This window comes from Cryptomeria japonica, chromosome 1 (assembly GCF_030272615.1).
Source record: "Cryptomeria japonica chromosome 1, Sugi_1.0, whole genome shotgun sequence".
NCBI classification, from domain to species: Eukaryota; Viridiplantae; Streptophyta; class Pinopsida; order Cupressales; family Cupressaceae; genus Cryptomeria; species Cryptomeria japonica.
The window spans coordinates 135,519,445-135,540,494 of record NC_081405.1 but is presented as its reverse complement, the minus strand read 5'-3'; the positions used below and the strand labels follow the sequence as shown (position 1 = coordinate 135,540,494).

The window sequence follows — 21,050 nt, the reverse complement described above, 5'->3', positions numbered from 1 at the left end:
AACATTGATGAAGAACTACACCACCCAACAACAACACATAATATGCAAGAGAAAATACTTTCAAGTATTATTACTCCAATGAAATAGAGAAATACAATATTCCAAGACTTACAAAATATTAGCCAAATTGGCTTTTCAAATCTACAAGTTGGAGCTACAAACCATGCTACTTAAGCTTTATATAGAAGGACTCAACTCGGAATGCCTAACCACTAGCCCAAGCCTCCCTTTTATAGCACTCTTGTACCTCTTGGAAATCCCATAGCTCCTCTTGCAAAGCAACACATGGCAATCAAGAAATGCAACACATAGCCCATTGAAGTCCCTAAAACTTTCCCAAAAGGGTGCCTATAGAGGTGACTGATAAAATTCCCAAAAGGGGAACCTAGAGAGTTGTCCATTCCACTCCACCTTATCATGACTCTTCACCTTCCATATATGGACACCAAGATGGTCAGTTTCCCTATTTTGCCTTGTAAATGATAAAAATGTGTACTCATGAAAATTACATTTGACTTTAGACATAGGCCACAAATATAAAATTATTTCAAATCCCTATGTCCCATTAGACAGTTTCCAAAGTACATGGAGACCTATAGTAGCTTGCATTAAAATATATTTACCTAACATAACCGAGAATAAAAATAACAACATTTTTGGGAGATGTGGGTTTTCTCTACACTCCTGGATGCTCCTACATACAATTATTTTGGTTAAATGTGGCATTCTTCCTCTTCACATTTGAATTGCATTGCATATAGTAATCACATAGTAATGTTGAGCATCATAGGTTAAGATGTGAAGCACACACATCTATTGGTCATGACAAATATGTGTTCAAGACTCCCTAATCATCCACAAAGTTATAGGAACACAATATTAGGAAATGAACCACTTGGTCATAGCATGTGTGTCTTTCTTGCAAATTGTTGACCTTGATAAGATTGTCTTCCTCTAGTACCTTCTCCATTAATTTTCCTTGCATGTTGAAAAGATATATCAATATAGGCTTTGAAATTTAAGGATAAGATCTTTAAAACTTTAAAGAAATTAACTAGGAGGGAATGACTATGAATATTGTCTATAAAAATGCATCACTACAATGAACATTATCTTTACACTAAAGGTGGATGTATTATTCCTCTGAAGTAAATAACATTCTTGTAAGGATTGAGATGAGTCTATGTAGTTAGAGCATTATCTTTTTGAACATCAATGTATTTGTGCACTTTGCAACAATGAACTAGAATCCTAAGATCTTTTTGTGTTTAAGTGTCAATGCATTACAAGATCTATGGTAGGGTTTATTATCACTTTAGTGAGACTTGAAGCTTTTATTAGTCATAAGGTTTAGTGTTGTGTAGCTATATTCATCACAATGATGGTCACCAAACAAAAACTTGACCTCACTTAGAGTTATAAGAAAAATCTCTGTCTCAACTTTCTGCTTTAGATTTAATATATTTCTACCTTGACTTCAAAAGTGTAATGAGACATTGATACTTATTATGTAATCATGGTTTGACAAATACAAATCCAACAACATTATTCTATATATTTATGAAATGCTCTTTCAATTTTATTAATTATTACAAATTATTAATAAATTATTATATATATTTAATTTCTATTTTTAAATTGAGAAGATAAACACTCGGTCGATATAAGTTCAGAATCTTCGACCTCCTTAGACTTGGTACAAAACTTAGATATCCATTCCACCCAATAATCGACCAGCAGTACATATCCTAAAGGACTTACAGGTAGATTCATCATCTTCGTCGTAGATGGGATGAGAGAGCATTTATTTGTGTATCCAGTCAAATAAGATCAGTTCCGCGTCTGACTCTGCCCGATTATAATGGCTCTACGGGTAATCATCGTCTTGTTTACGGCAATAGATTTTGGCTTATCCTGTAATCTCGACGCCATAAAAATTTCGACCTACGCATCAACGTGACGCCTCACCCAACACTGGAAAACCCACGAGAATTCAATGTAAATAAAGACTTGTGAACCATTCGACATAGACAAAAGACATAAAATTGTGTTCGACCAATATCAAGACAATGAAGATACTAAGGGCTGTATATTTGTCGACGCTTCTCTGTGCAGTGCTGCGAATAGCAGAGTTTGCAGACGAGGGAGAACAAGCATACGTTTGGCCAAAGCCAATTTCTATTAAATGGGGGAAACCCTCTGAGTCAATTCCCCTATCCCCAAAATTCCGGATCATCAGTCCTCCACACAAAAATCTCAGAAATGCGGTCGAACGCTACAGGCGCCTCATTTTCTCAGAGCGCTGGATTCCAATTCAGTCATCCGCCTATGAGATATTAGGGTCTTCTCCACTGGCGGGCGGTCCTCCATTGGAAAACCTGATCGTCCAGGTCCGTGATCTGCAGGCCGATTTACAGCATGGGGTGGACGAGTCCTACACTTTGGCAGTCCTCAGTGGTGGGTCGGCCAATCTGACGGCCCAGACGCCATGGGGAGCCATGCGTGGCCTAGAGACCTTCTCGCAGCTCGTGCGATATTCTTCTGGTTCCCCGCTCGTTATTCAGCGCCCGGTTATGATTGTGGACCGCCCGCTCTACCCGCACAGAGGGGTTTTGCTGGACACAGGTCGGAACTTTTTCCCTGTCAGAGACATTCTACGGACTATAAGGGCTATGAGTTTCAATAAGCTCAATGTATTCCACTGGCACATCACTGATTCGCAGTCGTTTCCACTGGAGTTAGTGTCCGAGCCGGGCCTGGCCAGGGCAGGAGCCTACTCGCCCGCAATGCAATATTCAGGGGAAGACGTGCGACGAATTGTTGAATACGGGCGAGACCAGGGCGTCCGCGTCGTTCCGGAAATCGACATCCCAGGTAGTGTAGCGCATGCAAATCTTTAGTTCAAAACCCTCCAACCCTGTTTTCCTTAAAGTGTAGGGATTCGAAGGAAAAATAAAATGCAGGGCAAATCGTCTTTTTCTTTAACTTTTATTTTGACCTAATCATATAATATATTGCAAGTGATTCAGACTGAAAATGCCCCCTGCCAATTAGCCACCGGTGGCAGCATTACTCAATGTTAAGATAATCTTAATGAGCTATGGTGAGCTATACTTAGTGGTAAATAACCTTAATGGCCTGGGAAGAGTTGGTTCAAAACCCAGTCAATGAGCCAGGCGACCAGGCGGTAGCTCTCCTCAATGGTAGATAACCTTAATGGCCTAAGGATAGTTGGTTTAAATCCCAGCCAACTGCCGCTGAGCTGCAGCTTTATTCAATGTAGATAATCTTCATGGCCTGGGGAGAGTGTTCAAATCCCAGTCAATTGGCCTCCAGGCAATAGCTCTATTGGATGGTAGATAACCTTAATGTTCTAGGGAGAGTTGGTTCAAACCCCAGCCAATTATCCTCCAGGCGGCAGCTCTACTCAATTGCCGATAACCTGAGACAGAACGCACTGGGTTTATGTCCAACATAAGTAGTGTAAGGGCTGATATTTTCAATGGCATAGCCTGCAGTTGGAAAGCCTTACGTCTTAATTAAGTAGTGATTGACTCTATGAGGCTAGCAGTTGGATTCAATTATGTAGTATATAGCCTGCAATTTGAATGTCTGAGCTCGAGTTTTAGTTAAGCCGTCCATGGGGGTTGGCAACTCTGTTTAACGGCATAGCCAGCTATCTGAAATTCCTTAAGTTTGAACCCCATTCAAGTAGTCCATGGGATCAGTAACTCTACTCAATTTTATATGGTGCTGGTACAAATAGTTCTAGACCCTGTTACAACTGATAGTGTCTACTCCTATTTAATCTGCAACTGGCAAGTCATAGATTCCACTCACTTCTTATTGACAAACAAGTTTTAACAGTGTGCCAAAATCTTACTGACTAAACCCACGAGCAATAAGGAACAGTTTTCATATCTAACCCTGCAACTGGCAAATACTAGATTCCACTATTACTGATTAACCCAACCACTAATAAGCAATAGTTTCCCCTCCTAGCAAACCAACCCTGCCAAAGTAAAGACCTATGTTCCATAAGGTTCACAGCTCTACTTAATGGGGCAATGTGACACCCAAAAGTCGTGAGTTGAGTCCATTGCAACACAATGAAGTTTACCATTGAAACCAATAGCAAACAAAGCTAAACAGATATTCGAAGAAATAGCACTAATATTTGGAATGTAAAGAAAAACAAACCAACCTAAATAAATGGGCATACATAGTTTTTTAAACAGAACAGCCCAGAGGAAAAGATGAGTAAACAAATATATGTGCTTGCTACCATAGCAGCCACTCTCTTCTTCCTTATCACCGGCCAAAAAAATAGCTTCTCTGTTTATAGTCCAGAGTTGTTTTCCTGTTGATCCATGGCTGCAAAAAACAGTCCACAATTTGTTTAGTTCCGGTTTGCCCTGTTCATCCATTGTTAGAAAGTTGGATAACGAACTTTTAGTATGACTTACAATGTTTGTAAGCTTCAAAACATAAAAAGTATATTAAGTAATTGAAGCTTCCCAAATGTACAAAGCATTGTTTTAGATATATGATCTTTTTCGATTAGGTGGTTTGGGGATTAGCAATCTTTCAGAAAGGGAGTAGATTTGTAATATTTAAAGATGTAACACTCTGATATTATTGGCCCATTCAACCCTGTTCTTCCTTTGCTTGAAAGGAGATAGTTTGGAACTGTAAATTTTTTTTAAAAGGGTGTAATTTTATAATACTTAAAAGGTGCATCACTATGATACTAGTGACCCGCAAAGCAAACAGATTCCTTCCAGCCCCGTTCTTCCTTCTTTCTTATAACGAGATGGTTTGGAACTTTAAATATTAAATCTTTAATGCTTAAAGGTGGTTTGGAACGGTAAATATTATATCTTTCAAAACAAAGTGTGATATTTTAATGTTTATAAGTGTATCACTGTATCTATTGGCTCACAAAGCAAACAGGTTCCTTTCGGCCCTGTTCTTCCTTCTTTTCTTATAGGGATATGGTTTAGAACTGTAGATATAAAATCTTTAAATTTTTATTTTTTTTAATACTTTAAGGTGTAAAACTCTGATGTTATTGACCCACAAAACAAACAGGTTCCTTTCAGCCGTGTTCTCTTTTTCAATAAGGAGATGGTTTGGACTACCACGTAAAATCTTCTACGCTCTTATGAACTCATTTTAGACTTGACAGTACAATAGTTGTCTCGTAATTTCAAATAAGTGGCTATGAAGCAACATTTACAGTCTATATTTAATTTTGGCCTTCAGAATTGACTGTCTTGAAAATTTAGAGTTCGAAGGAGATTGCAACAAATCCAACATTTCACAGATTATCAGACAACAGAGAGTCTACTTAAACATAGCAATAAAATGAAACAAAGATCAAGTGCACTGTGTACAGATAGAAAATTTGGAATTTGAATTTACATTATCAATGCCCACCGAGAATCAGAATAGGTTAATGATATAGTGAGCAATAAGTTTAATCAAATGTCTGTAAGAAAAAGGATAAATTCAATATGCTTTCTTCTGAATTAGACCATGTAAAGTTATTTTGTATAGAAAAAAAGTTATGAAGTGAGATAAAAAACGGATCTCAAAAAACAATGGGACAAAATTGTGTTGGTTTTCTCAAGAATACTAATACTATTGAATCGATGTCACAACAGGTCACTCGGCATCGTGGGCAGGTGCATACCCAGACATTGTGACCTGTGCGGGCATGTTCTGGTCGGAGCCGGGCACCAACTGGAGCAATCGCCTAGCCTCCGAGCCAGGCGCCGGGCAGCTAAACCCTCTCGAACCCAAAACGTACCAGGTCGTAAAGAACGTTGTGGACGAAGTAGCGACCCTCTTCCCTGAAAATTTCTATCATGGGGGCGCGGATGAGGTAGTCCCCGGGTGCTGGAAAACCAACCCAAAGATCCAAAAATTTGTGGCGAATGGAGGTAGCTTCGATGAATTACTCGAAAAATTCGTGTCCACAACCCATCCATACATAACAGCCCTCAATAACAAGACCGCAGTGTACTGGGAGGACGTCCTGCTGGACGACACAGTTAAGGTGAAACCCCAGATTTTGCCCAAAGAGACCACCATTCTTCAGACGTGGAACAACGGCCCCAACAATAAAAAGCGTATTACGGCGGCCGGGTACAGGGCCATCGTTTCGTCCGCGGATTTCTTCTATTTGGATTGTGGGCACGGGGGCTGGGTGGGCAACGATAGCAGCTACGATAAGCTCATCGAAAACCCTAATGGCGGATCGTGGTGTGCGCCCTACAAGACGTGGCAACGGATCTATGACTATGATATTGTGTATGGTCTGAGCAAGGAGGAAGCTCAGCTTGTTTTGGGAGGAGAAGTGGCCATCTGGTCTGAACAGGCGGATGGGACAGTTTTGGACGGTCGGTTATGGCCCAGAGCTTCTGCAATGGCGGAGTCATTGTGGTCGGGAAATAGGGATTCGAGTGGGAAAAAAAGATATGCAGATGCCATGGGCAGGTTGAACGAGTGGCGATATCGAATGGTGGAAAGGGGAATCAATGCAGAGCCACTTCAACCGCTCTGGTGTCTTAGAAATCCGGGCATGTGTAATCTGAACCAGTAAACCAAAGGCTTTGGCGTCGAGGGTATTCATTTCTTGTTATGATTGGCGCAGAATGTTTGAGCTTTGAATAAAATGCAATTTAATCCATTTTTAATTTTAGAATGAAAAATCATATAGACATTTGCATATTTAGTGACATATACATATTGCATGTCTTAATCTTTGTTGGGGTTTAATTATGAGAACATTACTTTTTCTTTAGAAAGCTCTTTGAAAGGTGTTTATAAATATCACAAGTTATTTACTATAATTTCATTTTTAAAGGGGTGGTGGGTTAGTCTCTTGAATCATCATATTGATTTAACATATCAAATGTCAATTTCATGTACAATATTCAATTTTGTTAAATAAGGTCAAATTCATATCACTTATGGCTTCAACTTTTTTTCTTTTAAACTCTTTCATCGTGATGATGAATCACGGAGTGTGATTCGAAACGTTGATGCAAAAAAGTCCTACACAATTGAATTCAAAAGCAAAAGATATGTATAAGAATATATATTTCAATAAAATATTTGTAAAAAAAATACAAAGTCAAATTTGGTATCAACATGTTATTTCAGTTCATTAAGCTACAAGTTGCAACATATCATCATCAAGTTGTATTTAAAACTAAATAACCTTAGCCCATATTTGTCAATGTGCGTGCTTGCCTAATTTTAATTTCTTATCTTAATGTGGTATTTTAGGTCAAATTTATGTGTTAAAAAATATTTATTTTCAAAAAGAAATAAGAAAATGCCAATTACATTTGTATAAAAAAGCTTAAGCTATTTGTTACATTGTGACCAAATAAATGGTTTCAATTCTATATTAATTTATTTGATAGGTTAATGTTTAAACCATAAATCATTACTTTTTAATCCAATTAATTTTATTTTTTTAATTGATTGATGTTGAAAGGCCTTATTAACTTTAAACTAAACATCTCAAACTAGAAAACTTACACATAAAATTTATAAGTTTTTATATAATAAAATAAAAAATAAATCTAATTACCAAACTAAAGAACTCTATCTTATTCTATTTTTTTATTTTATTAAAATATGTAATAGTTTGACACATATATCTCTTGTTTACCAAACTAAAGAACTATATCTTATTCTATTTTTTCATCCTACTAAAATATCTAACAGTTTGACATTTATATTTCTTACAACAACATCCTTAAAAAAATAATATTAATTAAAAAAAATTATTAGCGAGATAGCCTATTAAGTGAGGCACTAGCTATGGGGGGATTATTTGCACTACCCTACCCATGCATCCAAAAACCTTTCCATGCACCTCCCTCTCCAAGATACGGTAAGCATCATCTCGTCCTTCTATTCCTAGCCTAGTTTTCAAGTAGTCAAAGATTGGGTAAAACAAATTTATGACACAAGCATCCCTCACTCGCCCATGTCTACTTTGTAAAAAAAAAATTCAAAAGACCTGAATTTTTTTAACTAGAAATCATTTTTAAAAAAACTTGTATAAATAATAATAAAATAAAAATTTAATATAATATAATTAATCTTTAATATAATACAATTAATTTAAAGATATGTGTGAATATTTTTTATATTCTTTTTTAAGATATATAATATTAAGATTTAAAATTATATAATATAATAATATATTGTAATATAATTATTGTATTTTATTGGTATAATATTTTTATTTTATATTATAAAATTATTAAAAAAAATATTTTGTTTTAAATTTTTTAATATAAAAAAAAATTAACATTTAAATATAATATAATAAACTAGTAACTAAAATAATATTATGTTAATAAATTGTATATATAATTATTATATTTTATTGGTTTAATATATTTATTTTATATTATTAAATTAAAAAAAAAAATTGTTTTAATTTTTTAATATAAAAAAAAGATTAACATTTAAATATAATATAATAAACTAGTAATTAAAATAATATTATGTTAATAAATTGTATTGCAATATAAATAAATTTAAACTATTAAAATATTACATAAATATTTTTTTTTTAAATTGAAATTAATTTATATAATATAATAATATAAATTAAAAATCTTTATTTAAGATCAATATATATTTATATCTATTAATTTCATCAAAAATATTTACAATGATTCACAGTTTCTACAAGTTCAAACCCAACAGTCATAAAACTATACAAAATTTGACCACCATACCATACTCCATATATCAAACACCTACACAGCATACTCTACTGCAATATCTCATTCAACTTACAAACTTTTGACAGTATAACTATCCAGTAAGCAAGAAACAACGAAAAAGTCCGTGAAAATTTAATTCACTGGCTTCTTACGACTCAAGTAGTCCTCTTTCATGAAGACAATCTTCTTCTTTCATTTATTTGGCTCATCGAGCCCCAACACGTTCACCATTTGTTGTCTGCTTCAGTCTTTGATGTAGCCCCAGCCCACCTAAGCCTCCTCCCTTCGAGCTTCTCGGCCGATATTCGCCCCCCAAATCAAAAAGGGTCTCAAGGGTGGCATGAACTCAGCTGAGTGTATCCATTCTCCATTTATGGCTACCAAACCTTCCCTTGGCCTTGCCATTGTCACGAACGATTCCATTTTTAACTTTCATTCCTCGTTGATGCTCTCCCTCATGACCCACATTACATCTTCCCCATTCCTAATTCAAGCCCCCATGCAAAGAACATTGAAACCAGGCCTACATTTGTTGTTGTTGTGTATGTGAATTTGGATTCCATGAATTCTCTTCCCAATATATCATTCAGCATCTGGAAGAACTTCAAATCTTCAATGTGAAAAATGTTGCGCATTTTGTCTTCTGATATTGCCCCCATAAATGCCAACTGATGTTTTATCGTGACAAGGGAGAAGTTTGCTTCCATTGTCACCACCGCACCACCAACTCCCACTGCTTCATCCTTCCAGACAAGTGCAGACCCGAACTATCTTCGGTCTCCACTCTCCAAGCAGCACTGGTTCACTGCTTTTGCCTCAGCTCCACTAATAAATCATTATCTTTCTTATTGATGATTAAAACATCCATGCTAATCTAATAACATTCGTTCAAAATAGATGTCACATTATATGTGCCACCAGGCCTGTAATTTGACGGCCACCCCTGCCTGTCATATAATTTTTTATGACGGTTTAGTAATTTTAATGTCTTTCATTTTACGTTTTTAAAAAAATGTTAAGTGTCAATTTTTTTTTAATTTGTGAATAGTTTAATATAAATTCTTTAAGCTTCATAGAATTGAAGTTCCAATAAAATTCAATTGAGGTGAAAAGAAATAATTCCATAAAAAAAAGTAAAACTTTGAAAAACAATGATAAATTAGTAATGCACTTAAAAATTTTTAAATTTACTTGTAAGTTTCTAAATTCAACCCAAAAATCTTGTTTATTATAAAAATAGAAACCATTTTAGATTTTTTTATTACAATATTTTAAAAAATTAGAAATGATTATATCTTATCATTTCAATTGTTAGAAGTTTCTATATTGATATTTAAGACAATCTTTAAAAAATATTAAAAACTAAATTGACAAAGTTTCTAAATTTATATAAGAAAAACATACTAAAAATTCATATAAAAATAATATAAAATTAGAAATAATTATATCTTAATCATACCATTTTAAAATATTCTAAATAAATTCATATATTTATAATAAACATTGTAAAATAATATATATCGATATATATTACCTATTATAATATTTTACGGCTTATTAATAATTTTAAGTGTCATATATACGGTTTGTGGAAAAAATAGCATGTCGATACTTACGGTCCACTAATTTTATTAGTTGTAATATACAGTCTAAAAGTGCAAAAACGGCCATATAGCCTGTCAAATTCCAAGCCTATGTGCCACCGCCTTGCCTTGCTATTAATGGTCACACATACCAATCTTGCACATTCAATTGAAACCACACAACATGTGAAAAGGAGATTCAGCGATGTACTCATTGTCCTTTCATTATTACCGCTATGTGATGTGACCTTTTCTCATTAAAGCCCACAAATTTATGATGGGGATCACAGTTGTTCACAACCTCGCCTAAGGGCCTGCCAACTCACTGCACGACTTCACCTTCTACCATGCCTACTAACCCCTAAACTTCACATAAGCCTTCCCACCATCTCACCTCCTACTTATTGAGATCACATCCTCGATTGGAAAGATAATCTGCCTCCTCATTCCCCTCTCTTTGTATATGCGAAATTTTAAAATCTTGGAAAGTGTTGAGCTTTTGCACAATTATGGAAATGATTTTATTTATTTTTCAACTCTGCATCCCCTTTTAATCTTTCTAAATGGAGTCTAGACACTGACAATCTTTTTGCCAAAGAAACAACAAGTAACGTCGCTTGAGCCTCTGCTTCATTATTGGTGCCATCATTCAATTTTTGTGCTCCCATTGATAGCACTTCACCTTTATCATTTCTCGCAAGGCATCCAGCTCCCGATGATCCTAGATTATCTTTGGACACGCCATCAAAATTTATCTTGATCTGTCAAACGTCTAGCTTTGTCCATATTACACTACACTTTACGTATTGAGAAGGATCAACCCTATACAACCCATTAATAGGTAGGATATAAATTAAAAATGTTATTATAATAAGGTTGACATTATATTATGATTATCTAATTTAATAATATATAGGTTTTGGGTTTTTATGAGATTAATTTATATAATATAAAGATATAAATTAAAAATATTATTATTATAAGGTTGGCATCATATTATCTAATTTAATAAAATATATGATATATTAATATAATTTTAATTACTATTTTATTATATTATATCTAAATGTTAATCTTTTTAAAAAAATCAATGATTAAAACAAAATTTTAATTTTTTATAATTTTATAATAATGCAATACAATTATTATATTACATTATCTTACTTTATTCATATTATATATTACTATATTAATATTATTATATTATTTTAAATTTTACTATTATATATCTTTAAAAAATTAATTTAAAAATGTCCATACATATTTTTGAATTAATTATATTAAATTAAATTTTCATTATATTATATTCAAATTATAGTTTGTTTTATTATCATTTATACAAGTTCTTAAAAATGATTTCTAGTTTTTAAAAATTCTCTTTCTTTTGAAAAACAAATTATAAAGTAGACATGGGTGAGTTAGGGATGCTTGTGTCATAAATTGGTTTTACTCAACATTATGATTGCTTGAAAAATAGGCTATGAATAGAAGGACGAGACAATACTTATTGTAGCTTAGACAGGGAGGTGCATGGAAAGGTACCCAGATGCATGGGTGGGGTGGTGCAAATAATCCCCCCCATAGCCAATGCCACTTAGTATGGGCATTGGCCCAGCAAGAATTAAGTAATTCTCTTTCTTTGTCCTCACAAAATCTGTCTTAGGGATTCACAATTCAGCGAGAAGAATTGAAGTCTATTTAAATCTAGGTACAAATAATATTCTCATGGTCAAAGATTATCATTTAAGGCTAAATCTAAGGTATAGATAAGATTGTCATTTAAGGCTAAATCTAATTTACAGATACAATTGTTTCAAGATTTGCACATTGGACTTTACTAGCTGATAAATTGTATATTTTGTAGTTGTCTGACATCAAGAAAAACAAATTTGGTCGCCTCTAACATGTTTGCGGCCTATAAATGTCTATAAAAACATTACATAATGTACAGAAAAAATCCCCAACATTTATAAAAAAAACCTCCAACCCAACCATCAAATCTTTAATAATTTAGAAGAGTAATATCCTTTCCTTGTTGTTGGAAAGGTATTGACTTCGATAAAATTGGTTGAATTTCTTTTAGAATGTTCCTTAACAATAAATTCTAAATTGGTTGAATAGATAATTTGATTTTTTATTAATTTGTAAGTTTGAGTGTTTGAGTGGTAATTTATTTAATTATTTTTGAAGTTTAATGATGTATTTCTAATAGTCTTAAGGTTAACTGGTTTTTTATTTTATTTAAGTTATTTTATTTTAGAATTATTTAAGAACTGTTTCAGTAATTTTCATTTGAAGAGTTATTTTTATTTATTTAAGAGATTTTATATTTGTTAATGTTAATGATAATATTTGGTATACTTTTAGTTTGTTATGCATAATGACAATATGATATTTTGTTGAAGTCAATTAGAACATCTTTGGTGTAATAAACTAGCATACTTATATCTAAATATTCTAGGTAAAATATACTAAGAGATATTATTCTTGAGAAAACTTTATTGCCATTGTAATTGATTTATTATCCTTTAATGAAATATATATTTTATTATATATAATTTTAAATGTTGTAGTATTATATTATTAACCTTTAAATAAAATATATTTAATAGAATATAACTTTCTCTTCTACAACATTTACCATTACCTACTTGATAGATTTAATATCTAGTGATAGTGTTATCTTTAAGAATACACAGTAACTTATTATTCTAGTAGTTCTTATTTTCAGTTCACCATTTCTTCTATAAAGTGTCATCCTTTGATCTTTTGTAGCTGCTACAATTGTTAGTGCATTGAAATCTAATTATATTTAGTTGGGTAGTGATATAGAGGGTGATCAATATAGACGACTACTCATAGACGACAAAATTTAATGCATTTATTGCAAAGACATCTATCCAAGCAAAAGCAATGAATATAGAGTAGATTAATCTCTATTTACTACAATGAAGATATCGCAAAGTGATAAGCATTTGTTGCATCAAAAATAATGTTGATTTTATTCTTTGATATGCATTTAGTACATCAGAGATACTTAGATTATTCTTGTATTCTAGTGAGATTTATCTTATTTTTTGGCAAAGTTCATTGATATAAAAAGAGGTTTCATTGCATGTGACTTGTTTCAAGCTAAAAGCCTATTAGCTAAAAATCTCATTCCAACTAATATTAAGTTTTCTTTTGGTTGCAAATGTAGATAAGATGTTGGAGAAGACAAAGAATACTGTATAAAAATGTAGAGAGGCCAAACTTGTTGTCAACTCAAAGATCCCAAAAGCAAATGGAATAAATAATAATGATTTGTTTTTTACAAAATACCTTGTGGTAGGTTACTAGAACAAAATGGATACATCAAGATGTTTGTATCAATCATCATCTATGATACGGTAGAGATATTTCCTTTGGATTAGACAATTCAATGTACTTTTCTTCTATGAAACCACCACCAATTTCATCCTCTTAAAAAGAAAGGCCTAAATTATTGTGGAAATGAAGAAGTTGCAAAACATGGATGGTGCAGGAGCACCCAAGACAAGATTGGCCACCATGAGGCCCTAATGAAGATTTATGAGATATTAAGTCTATGATGTTAGAATGACTATTTGATATTGTAATCATGGCTAATAATGCCATTTGAAGTCATATTGTTCATGTATTGAGTCATTTTGTAATAAGTTATCAAAAGTTGTCATGTGGGCAAAATGATGTCAAAATGAGTAATGTAATGGGGTTCAATGGGTAGAATAGGAGTTTAATAAACATTTTGAGCTTCATAAGGTCTCATATGACCATTTTCATGTAATCAAAATTTTTATTAGTTTCATAGCATAAGGGAGATCAAAAGTTGTTATGTAAACCAAGTGAGTAATCATGTGTAAAACAACCAAAGTTGGTTCAAAAGTTAGTTAGAAGGGTTGTAGTCGGTTTTTGGAGTCTAGATGGGTTTAAAACCTCATTCCCTTGTGTGGGAGAGGTGTGATTATTGATGGTTGAAAGACCGATCTTGTAAAACAAAGAATCGATGATAATGGATAATACAGTTCCCTGCATTTTATGATTAAAATTTGAATCTCGTGTTGAATTTCATTCATCTCTGCATTTTGTGAATGGAAATTTTAGGTGGATGATCTGAGAACAATATTTACATTCATCTGAAGTGGTTTTGGGGGTCTAACAATCCATTTGTGCATATTTGATTGACTGTTTTCTGAATATTGCAATTTTGATAGTTTTTGGACAGTTTTGAGGGTCATTATGTGAAAATGGACTCATTCCACTTCATGTAGTTTTTTTTAATTTTGGAATGAGTCTAAGACAATGTATCATATTCTCTTATTTTGACTTGGTTGCAAGAAAGAGTGAAATGAAGGAGCGGTGATCACAAATTGTAGAAAAGTTGCATGTTGAAGAGTGTACAACCGGTGCCATGTATTAGTCTGAGTATTTTCATTGAATGGGGGAAGAATTTTATGTTGGATTATGTCTACACAGGTCATTTTAATGGTTCTGGGTCCTTTGGCTGGGTCTAGAAGTGACTGGAAGTGAGAGGTTGTGATAACCCTAGGTGTGGGTTCCTCAAAACAAGGGTTAAGTGTTTGGTTGGGTAGATTGGCATGGAACCTCATGAAACCTAGAAAATATAATGTTTGGAGACATTTATTAAGACTTTTTCAAGGTTTGGAATTGAGGAGATTTGATATGTTGGTAGTTGCTTTGGAAAAGTGGGCTAATTGGGCCTAGTTAGAAAGTTGCAAGGTACTGGTCCGTACAGTTTGTCCAAAGGAGTCATACTTGATTTTGACATATGTTATTGTAATCCAAAAAGGGTATCAAGAAATATAATTTTTTGGTCAAGTGATTTGGGAAAGTTTTGAGTTAATGTGCAAATACCAGTTTGAAGGGTTAGTAGGAATAAACTGGTTAAGTGTTGTTTTGTGTATTGGGGATTGAACCTGTAAAATTGGGTATGTGGAATCTTGTGTCATGGTTTCATAGGTGTGTTGAACCCCCGAGTCATGTTTCGTTAAGCCATTGAAGTTGAAAACCCCATTTGAGTGATTTGGTGAAGGTTTGTGAGTGCAAGGTGTGAAGGGTTGGGGAACCTAGTATTGGTTGGCTGAAGTGTATTTGTGCCAAGTCATTTGAGTGAGATAAAGAAATTGACACAAGGCTCCACATCAATGGAGCCCTAATTGTTGTGTGAAATAGAGCTTTTCAATAGGTTTTTGATAAACATTGAGGTCTTTTTTGTACACTATGCAATGTTTTTATAGACATTTATAGGCGCTAAACAAATTGGAGGCAACCACCTTTGTTTTTCCTAGCATCAAACAACTACAAAATATATAGCCCATCAACTAATAAAGCCCCATGTGTGAAGCTTGAAACAATCATATATGTACCTTAGATTTAACCTTAAATGGCAATCTTTGACTATGGCAATATTATATGTGCACCATAAATATTTTTAACGTATCCAAGTGGTATCACAAGATTTATTACTTTTATAATCCAACTAATTTTTTTGGATTGACTGATGTTGAAAGTCCTTGTGATAAGTTACTCAACAACTCAACTCCCTAAACTTAAAAACTTACACAATCTAATTAATAATTTTTTATATAATAAAATAAAAAATAAATATAATTACCAAACTAAAGAACTCTTATTCTATTTTTTTATTCTATTAAAATATCTAATAGTTTGACATATATATCTATTACAATAACATGAATCTAATTACCAAACTAAAGAACTCTATCTTATTCTATTTTTTTATCCTATTAAAATATCTAATAGTTTGACACATATATCTCTTACAACAACATCCTTTAAAAAAATATTATTAGTCGATAGGCTATTTATTGTGGGCATTGCCCCAGTAGAATTAAGTATTTCTCTTTCTTTGTCCTCACAGAATATGTCTTAAGGATTCACAATCTAGCAGGAGGAATTGAAGTCTATTTAAATGTAAGGTAAAGTTAATATTGTCATAATCAAAGATTATCAGTTAAGGATAAATCTAAGGTACATATATGATCATTTCAAGCTTCACACATGGGACTTTATTAGCCAACAGGCTATATATTTTGTATTTTTAAATAATACCAACTCCAATGTGTTCACCACCTATAAATGTCTATGAAAACATTACATAGTGTACAAAAAAATCCTCAACGTTTATAAAAAACCCTTCAACCCATCCATAAATCTTTAATAATTTAGAAGATTCGTCTCCTTTACTTAAGGTTGGAAAGATATTGACTTTGATAAAATTGGTTGAGTTTTATTTAGAATGTTCCTTAACAATAAATTTTATATTGGTTGAAGAATCACTCAAAGTATATATAGATAATTTAATTTTTTATTAATTTTTACGTTTGAGTGTTTGAGTGATAATTTATTTTTTTATTTTTTAAGTTTAATGATGTATTTTTAGTGGTCTTTATGTTAATTGATTGATTTATTTATTTATTGTAATTCTTTACATTGTTTAGTTTATTTCCATTTGAGTGACTATTTTTATTTGTTGAAGAGATTTTATATTTTTTAATACTATTTATAATATTTGGTTGTACTTTTAGTTTTTTTTAATTATAAAGAAGCCAAAACTAGGGGCTAACCCGAAAGAAACAGAAAAAAGCACTACTAGTAGACACACCACAGACAAACAACAGTCAGCCAATCCCTACTCTAGTAATCAAAAACAAAAACTGCTTGTTGTTATTGGATAACCCGAGATCGAAACCAATCTCGTCCAACAAGCACCATAACTAGCAGTAAACCATCATAATGTCAATACTATAAACACTATTAATAGTAGCAATATTACCATGGAACCAGACATTGCAGCGACAAAAACTATAGCAAAAAGGAAAAGAACCAACCATACAACCTAATTATCTGCACCCATGTGCTTAGAGAGCATAAGCCCTATCCAATCATCAGCCAGGAACTAGAACAGTTCCTTAGTGGTGTTTCTTTCTAGCTCATTCGGATCAGCCTTATCATGGTGGAGCAAGCACAGAGAGGTAGCCGACGAGTGCATCACTTTGACAGCGAATTTCCCAATTTTGTTGACATAGGACTCCAAGTGCTCCTCCAGGTGCTCCAACTTTTTCTTAACACCATTTAAATCTTCAAAGATAGCACTGCAACCCAAACACTGCACCACCTCTTCCTTCTCCCCTTCTTTAGCAACAGTCTTCCCGCCATTAGAATGTCTACCATCCCCCTCAGAGGTGTGGGGCAGGGAAGTGTTAGAATGAGGGGAGGTGTTCTTGATATCCTCCTTTATGGTCTCCAAGTCGGGGACGTTAGTGCCCAAATTGGAAGAATCTGAGCCCTTTGTGGCCTCCAATTCCTCCTCCCCCTTCTCACTTTCCGCTTTCTCATAATCATCCTCTTCTTCATTAGCATAATTCTTTCTCGCGATAATTTGCTTCATCCGGGGTTTATTTCCATGGGATCTACGCGAGGTGATACCCTCCTCCGCATCAAACTCAACAAGGAGGATTTTGGGCTCCTTTCTAGGTTTCTTGGAGGTGGGTTTCGTAGTAGAAGGGTTGCTTTTATTTTTTTCCCCAATTTTGAGGTGGCAAGGGGGGCCTTGGTCAGGGGATTGACAAGGAGTCATCGGCTTTTTCAAAGACTTTTTGAGGCCTTTTTTAGAGCCTTCATGGGGACCCCAAATGGAGGGGGCGGGTTGAACCGAGATAGGTTTAGGGGGGTAAAGGGCCTTGTGAAAATTGTAAAGCCTAAACATCAGCCCCTAGAGGAGGATGGTAAAATTACCCTCTTGACTCATACAATTGCGGACATCTTTGATAGTAGGCTCAAGAGCATGCAACAGAAAGAAAGGAAAAGAAATGGTTTCATGGTTGCGAAAATGATTGAGCAGCGAGAAGTGATAATAGTAGAACATATCATGCCTTCCCTCGAGGGTGAATTATTTCATTATGATTTTGCAAACCTATCCCACGGGTAGAGTAAACATTCCCAGTTGAAACCCCCACGCATTCTGGCCAGTTCCTCACCCTTTTTGAAGAAGCGGTTCATGTTGTTTTCGTCTGCAACCCTGTTGGTTTTCTTCCATTTCCTGCCTTCAGTAGAGAGACCCGTAGCCTGGGCGATAACTTCCTCACTGATTTCAAACAAAATGTCCTCCATGACCACCCTCATGTCCTTCCAACTGTTGACAAATTGCATGGAGAGGTTTTTCGTCGAATCTCTTCATGGCTTCCATGAATGGGATGATTCCTCCTTCTTTAGCATACATCCAAACGCACGGGTCATTGCGAAAATGGTCATCAATAATGTCTAGTTCTACCCGGACTAAATCCCCTCCCATGATAGCTTCCTCCAGAGTGAAGTTGAGATACAACACAAGCCTGAAAAGAGAAATGCAGAGGGGAAAACCAGAGCTGGAGTTAAGAGAAAGCAACTGGAAATTAGCCAAAATATTATGCAAGGTTTAATAATTATTTTTAGTGGTGTTTCCCAAGGCATGCATCTGCCAACTCCATGAAGAATGTGAAGGGACACCTTTTGAGATCTCCGCCAACTTGCAAAGATCGTCATTATGGCGAGTTCTATGTTTCCAGCTAAGGTAATAATTAGAATCCTTGTTGTGATTAATGATTAAAAGTTGGCACTCCCACCCATCGACGACGTAGAAATAGGTGGCCAGCCAAGTCAACATCTTGCAGAGAAGGTGGGGACCATGAGAAGCCAGCATGGCAAAGCCCGCCCAATTTGAATTTAAATTTCTCGCCAGCATCGTAGCATAGCAGCTGGACCAAAGCAACCTGTTGAGGAAAAGAAAGTGGTACTTTATTGATGGATAGAGGCGATTTGTTCGTTCCCAATAAGATCCTTCTGCTTGTCAGTGAGAGAATCTAGGTGCCTCCAACACCTCATACCTTTTATCTCTAGCCCCGTCCAGCTAGTGAATCCGCCACCACATTCCCCTCTCTATAGATATGCTGAATTTGAAATTCCTCCAGCTAGACAATCATGGACCAGATGTCCTTGATGACATTGTTGATCCTCTAGCTGATCCCTGAAACACCTTTAGTGGCCTCAATAATCAGTTTAGAGTCCCCTTCAATGATTAGTCTTTTGATATTGGTGCCAAGAGCCAGCTTAAGCCCCCAAAATAGAGGAAGGGCTTCAGCCATGTAGCTCGAGACAGAGTCAAAATTTCCTGCATAGGCCAAAACTAGGTTTCCCAAGTTGTCCCTCATAATTATGCCCCCTGCCACTGAACCACTACGAGCAGCACCATCGAAATTGAGCTTGAGCCAAGGGGGGGAGTTGTTGACCATCTGGTATTAAGCCTCTCCCTCTTTTTTGAATTTTCATATCAAAGGAAGCTATCTAGCAAATTCCATGTTTTAATCCACCTCTGATCCAAAGCCATAGGGACAGATTGCAGAGTTTTCCACTTCCTAATGAGGGCGTTCTCCCTGAGGTATTTCTCAGCTATGTCAGACACCGTGTCAACCGAGTTGCTGGTGTCACGGAATATCCTATTATTTCTTTCCTTCCAGATATGCCAACCGACGTGGGGAGGAATGAGTCTCCAAAAAAGTCTGACTAGTAGGTGTGTAGAGGGGCACTTCTAGTTGCTAATAAACTGCTGCAAGTCTTCCAAGAATGTCCAAGCCAAATTAAATTTCTGTAGAACTTTGTACCAAACCCCGAAAGCAAAGGGGGGATGAATAAAGAGGCGATTTATGATTTCCTCAGCACAATTACACATAACACATTTGTTGGCAAGCGTAAATCCCCTCCTCTTCAGATTCTCAATAGTAAGGATCTTCTCGTGAAGGTTCGTCCACCAGAAGAAGTTAATTTTAGGGATGAGCTGAGAGTTCCAAACTTCTTTCCAGTTGTAGCAATCATTGAAGGAGGCAACCAAGAGATGATAGGCTGATTTAACTCTGAAAGACCTTGAGAGATTCACAATCAAAATAAGTTTATCAGTGTGAGTGAAATAGGGGATCCTGATCCCCTTAAGAAGGGATTGCAGCTCTTCATCTAAATGAATCCATTGGGGGGTGTTTCCTAGACTATCATCAAGCCTTAACCAGTAGCGGGAGGGAGAGATGTAGTTTATCACAAGGGAGCCAATTGAATCCTTGAGAGTGACCATGAGGCAACTAAATCGGGAGGAGGCAAGGGGTCTGTCACCAATCCAGTTGTCCTCCCAAAATCTAATTTTCTCACCATTACCAACTTGCCACTTTAGACCCTGCTTGAGAAGTTTCTTATTCTTGACAAAGTTGTTCCATATTTTAGACCCAGGAGGGAGCTCATTGGAAGAGAGGGGGGAGGGGAAGGGGGTGTGATTGAAGTACTTGGCCCTCATAATCATGCTCTAGTCAGTTTTGCCCTTCATAAGGATCCATCCAATTTTAGTCAACAAGGCCTTATTCAAATCAGAGATTTTTCTAATCCCAAGGCAACCCATGACCTTCAGTTTGCACACCTTCTCTCATTTGACTAAGTTGATTCTGACCTTCTCCTCCAATCCCATCCATAGAAATCTTCTTTAGATTCTCTCGATTTTCTTAGCCATAGAATTGGAAATCTTGAAAAGAGAGAGAAAGTAGACACTAACACCTTGAAGAGAGGCCACCAGGAGCTGGAGTTCTCCCACACTACTCAGAGTTTTTCCAGTCTAGCCAGTAAGTTTTTTTTG

The 21,050-nt window shown here is 35.0% G+C and overlaps 1 protein-coding gene across 1 annotated transcript; it reads left to right on the top strand.

The window, feature by feature from the left end:
- Nucleotides 1-1,724: 1,724 nt before the first annotated feature.
- LOC131053523 (beta-hexosaminidase 2) lies at nt 1,725-6,701 on the top strand. The gene is made up of 2 exons (XM_057988137.2): nt 1,725-2,874; nt 5,667-6,701. The coding sequence occupies exons 1-2, from the start codon at nt 2,070-2,072 to the stop codon at nt 6,605-6,607; spliced, it is 1,746 nt and encodes a 581-aa protein (XP_057844120.1). The 5' UTR covers nt 1,725-2,069; the 3' UTR covers nt 6,608-6,701.
- Nucleotides 6,702-21,050: the final 14,349 nt, after the last annotated feature.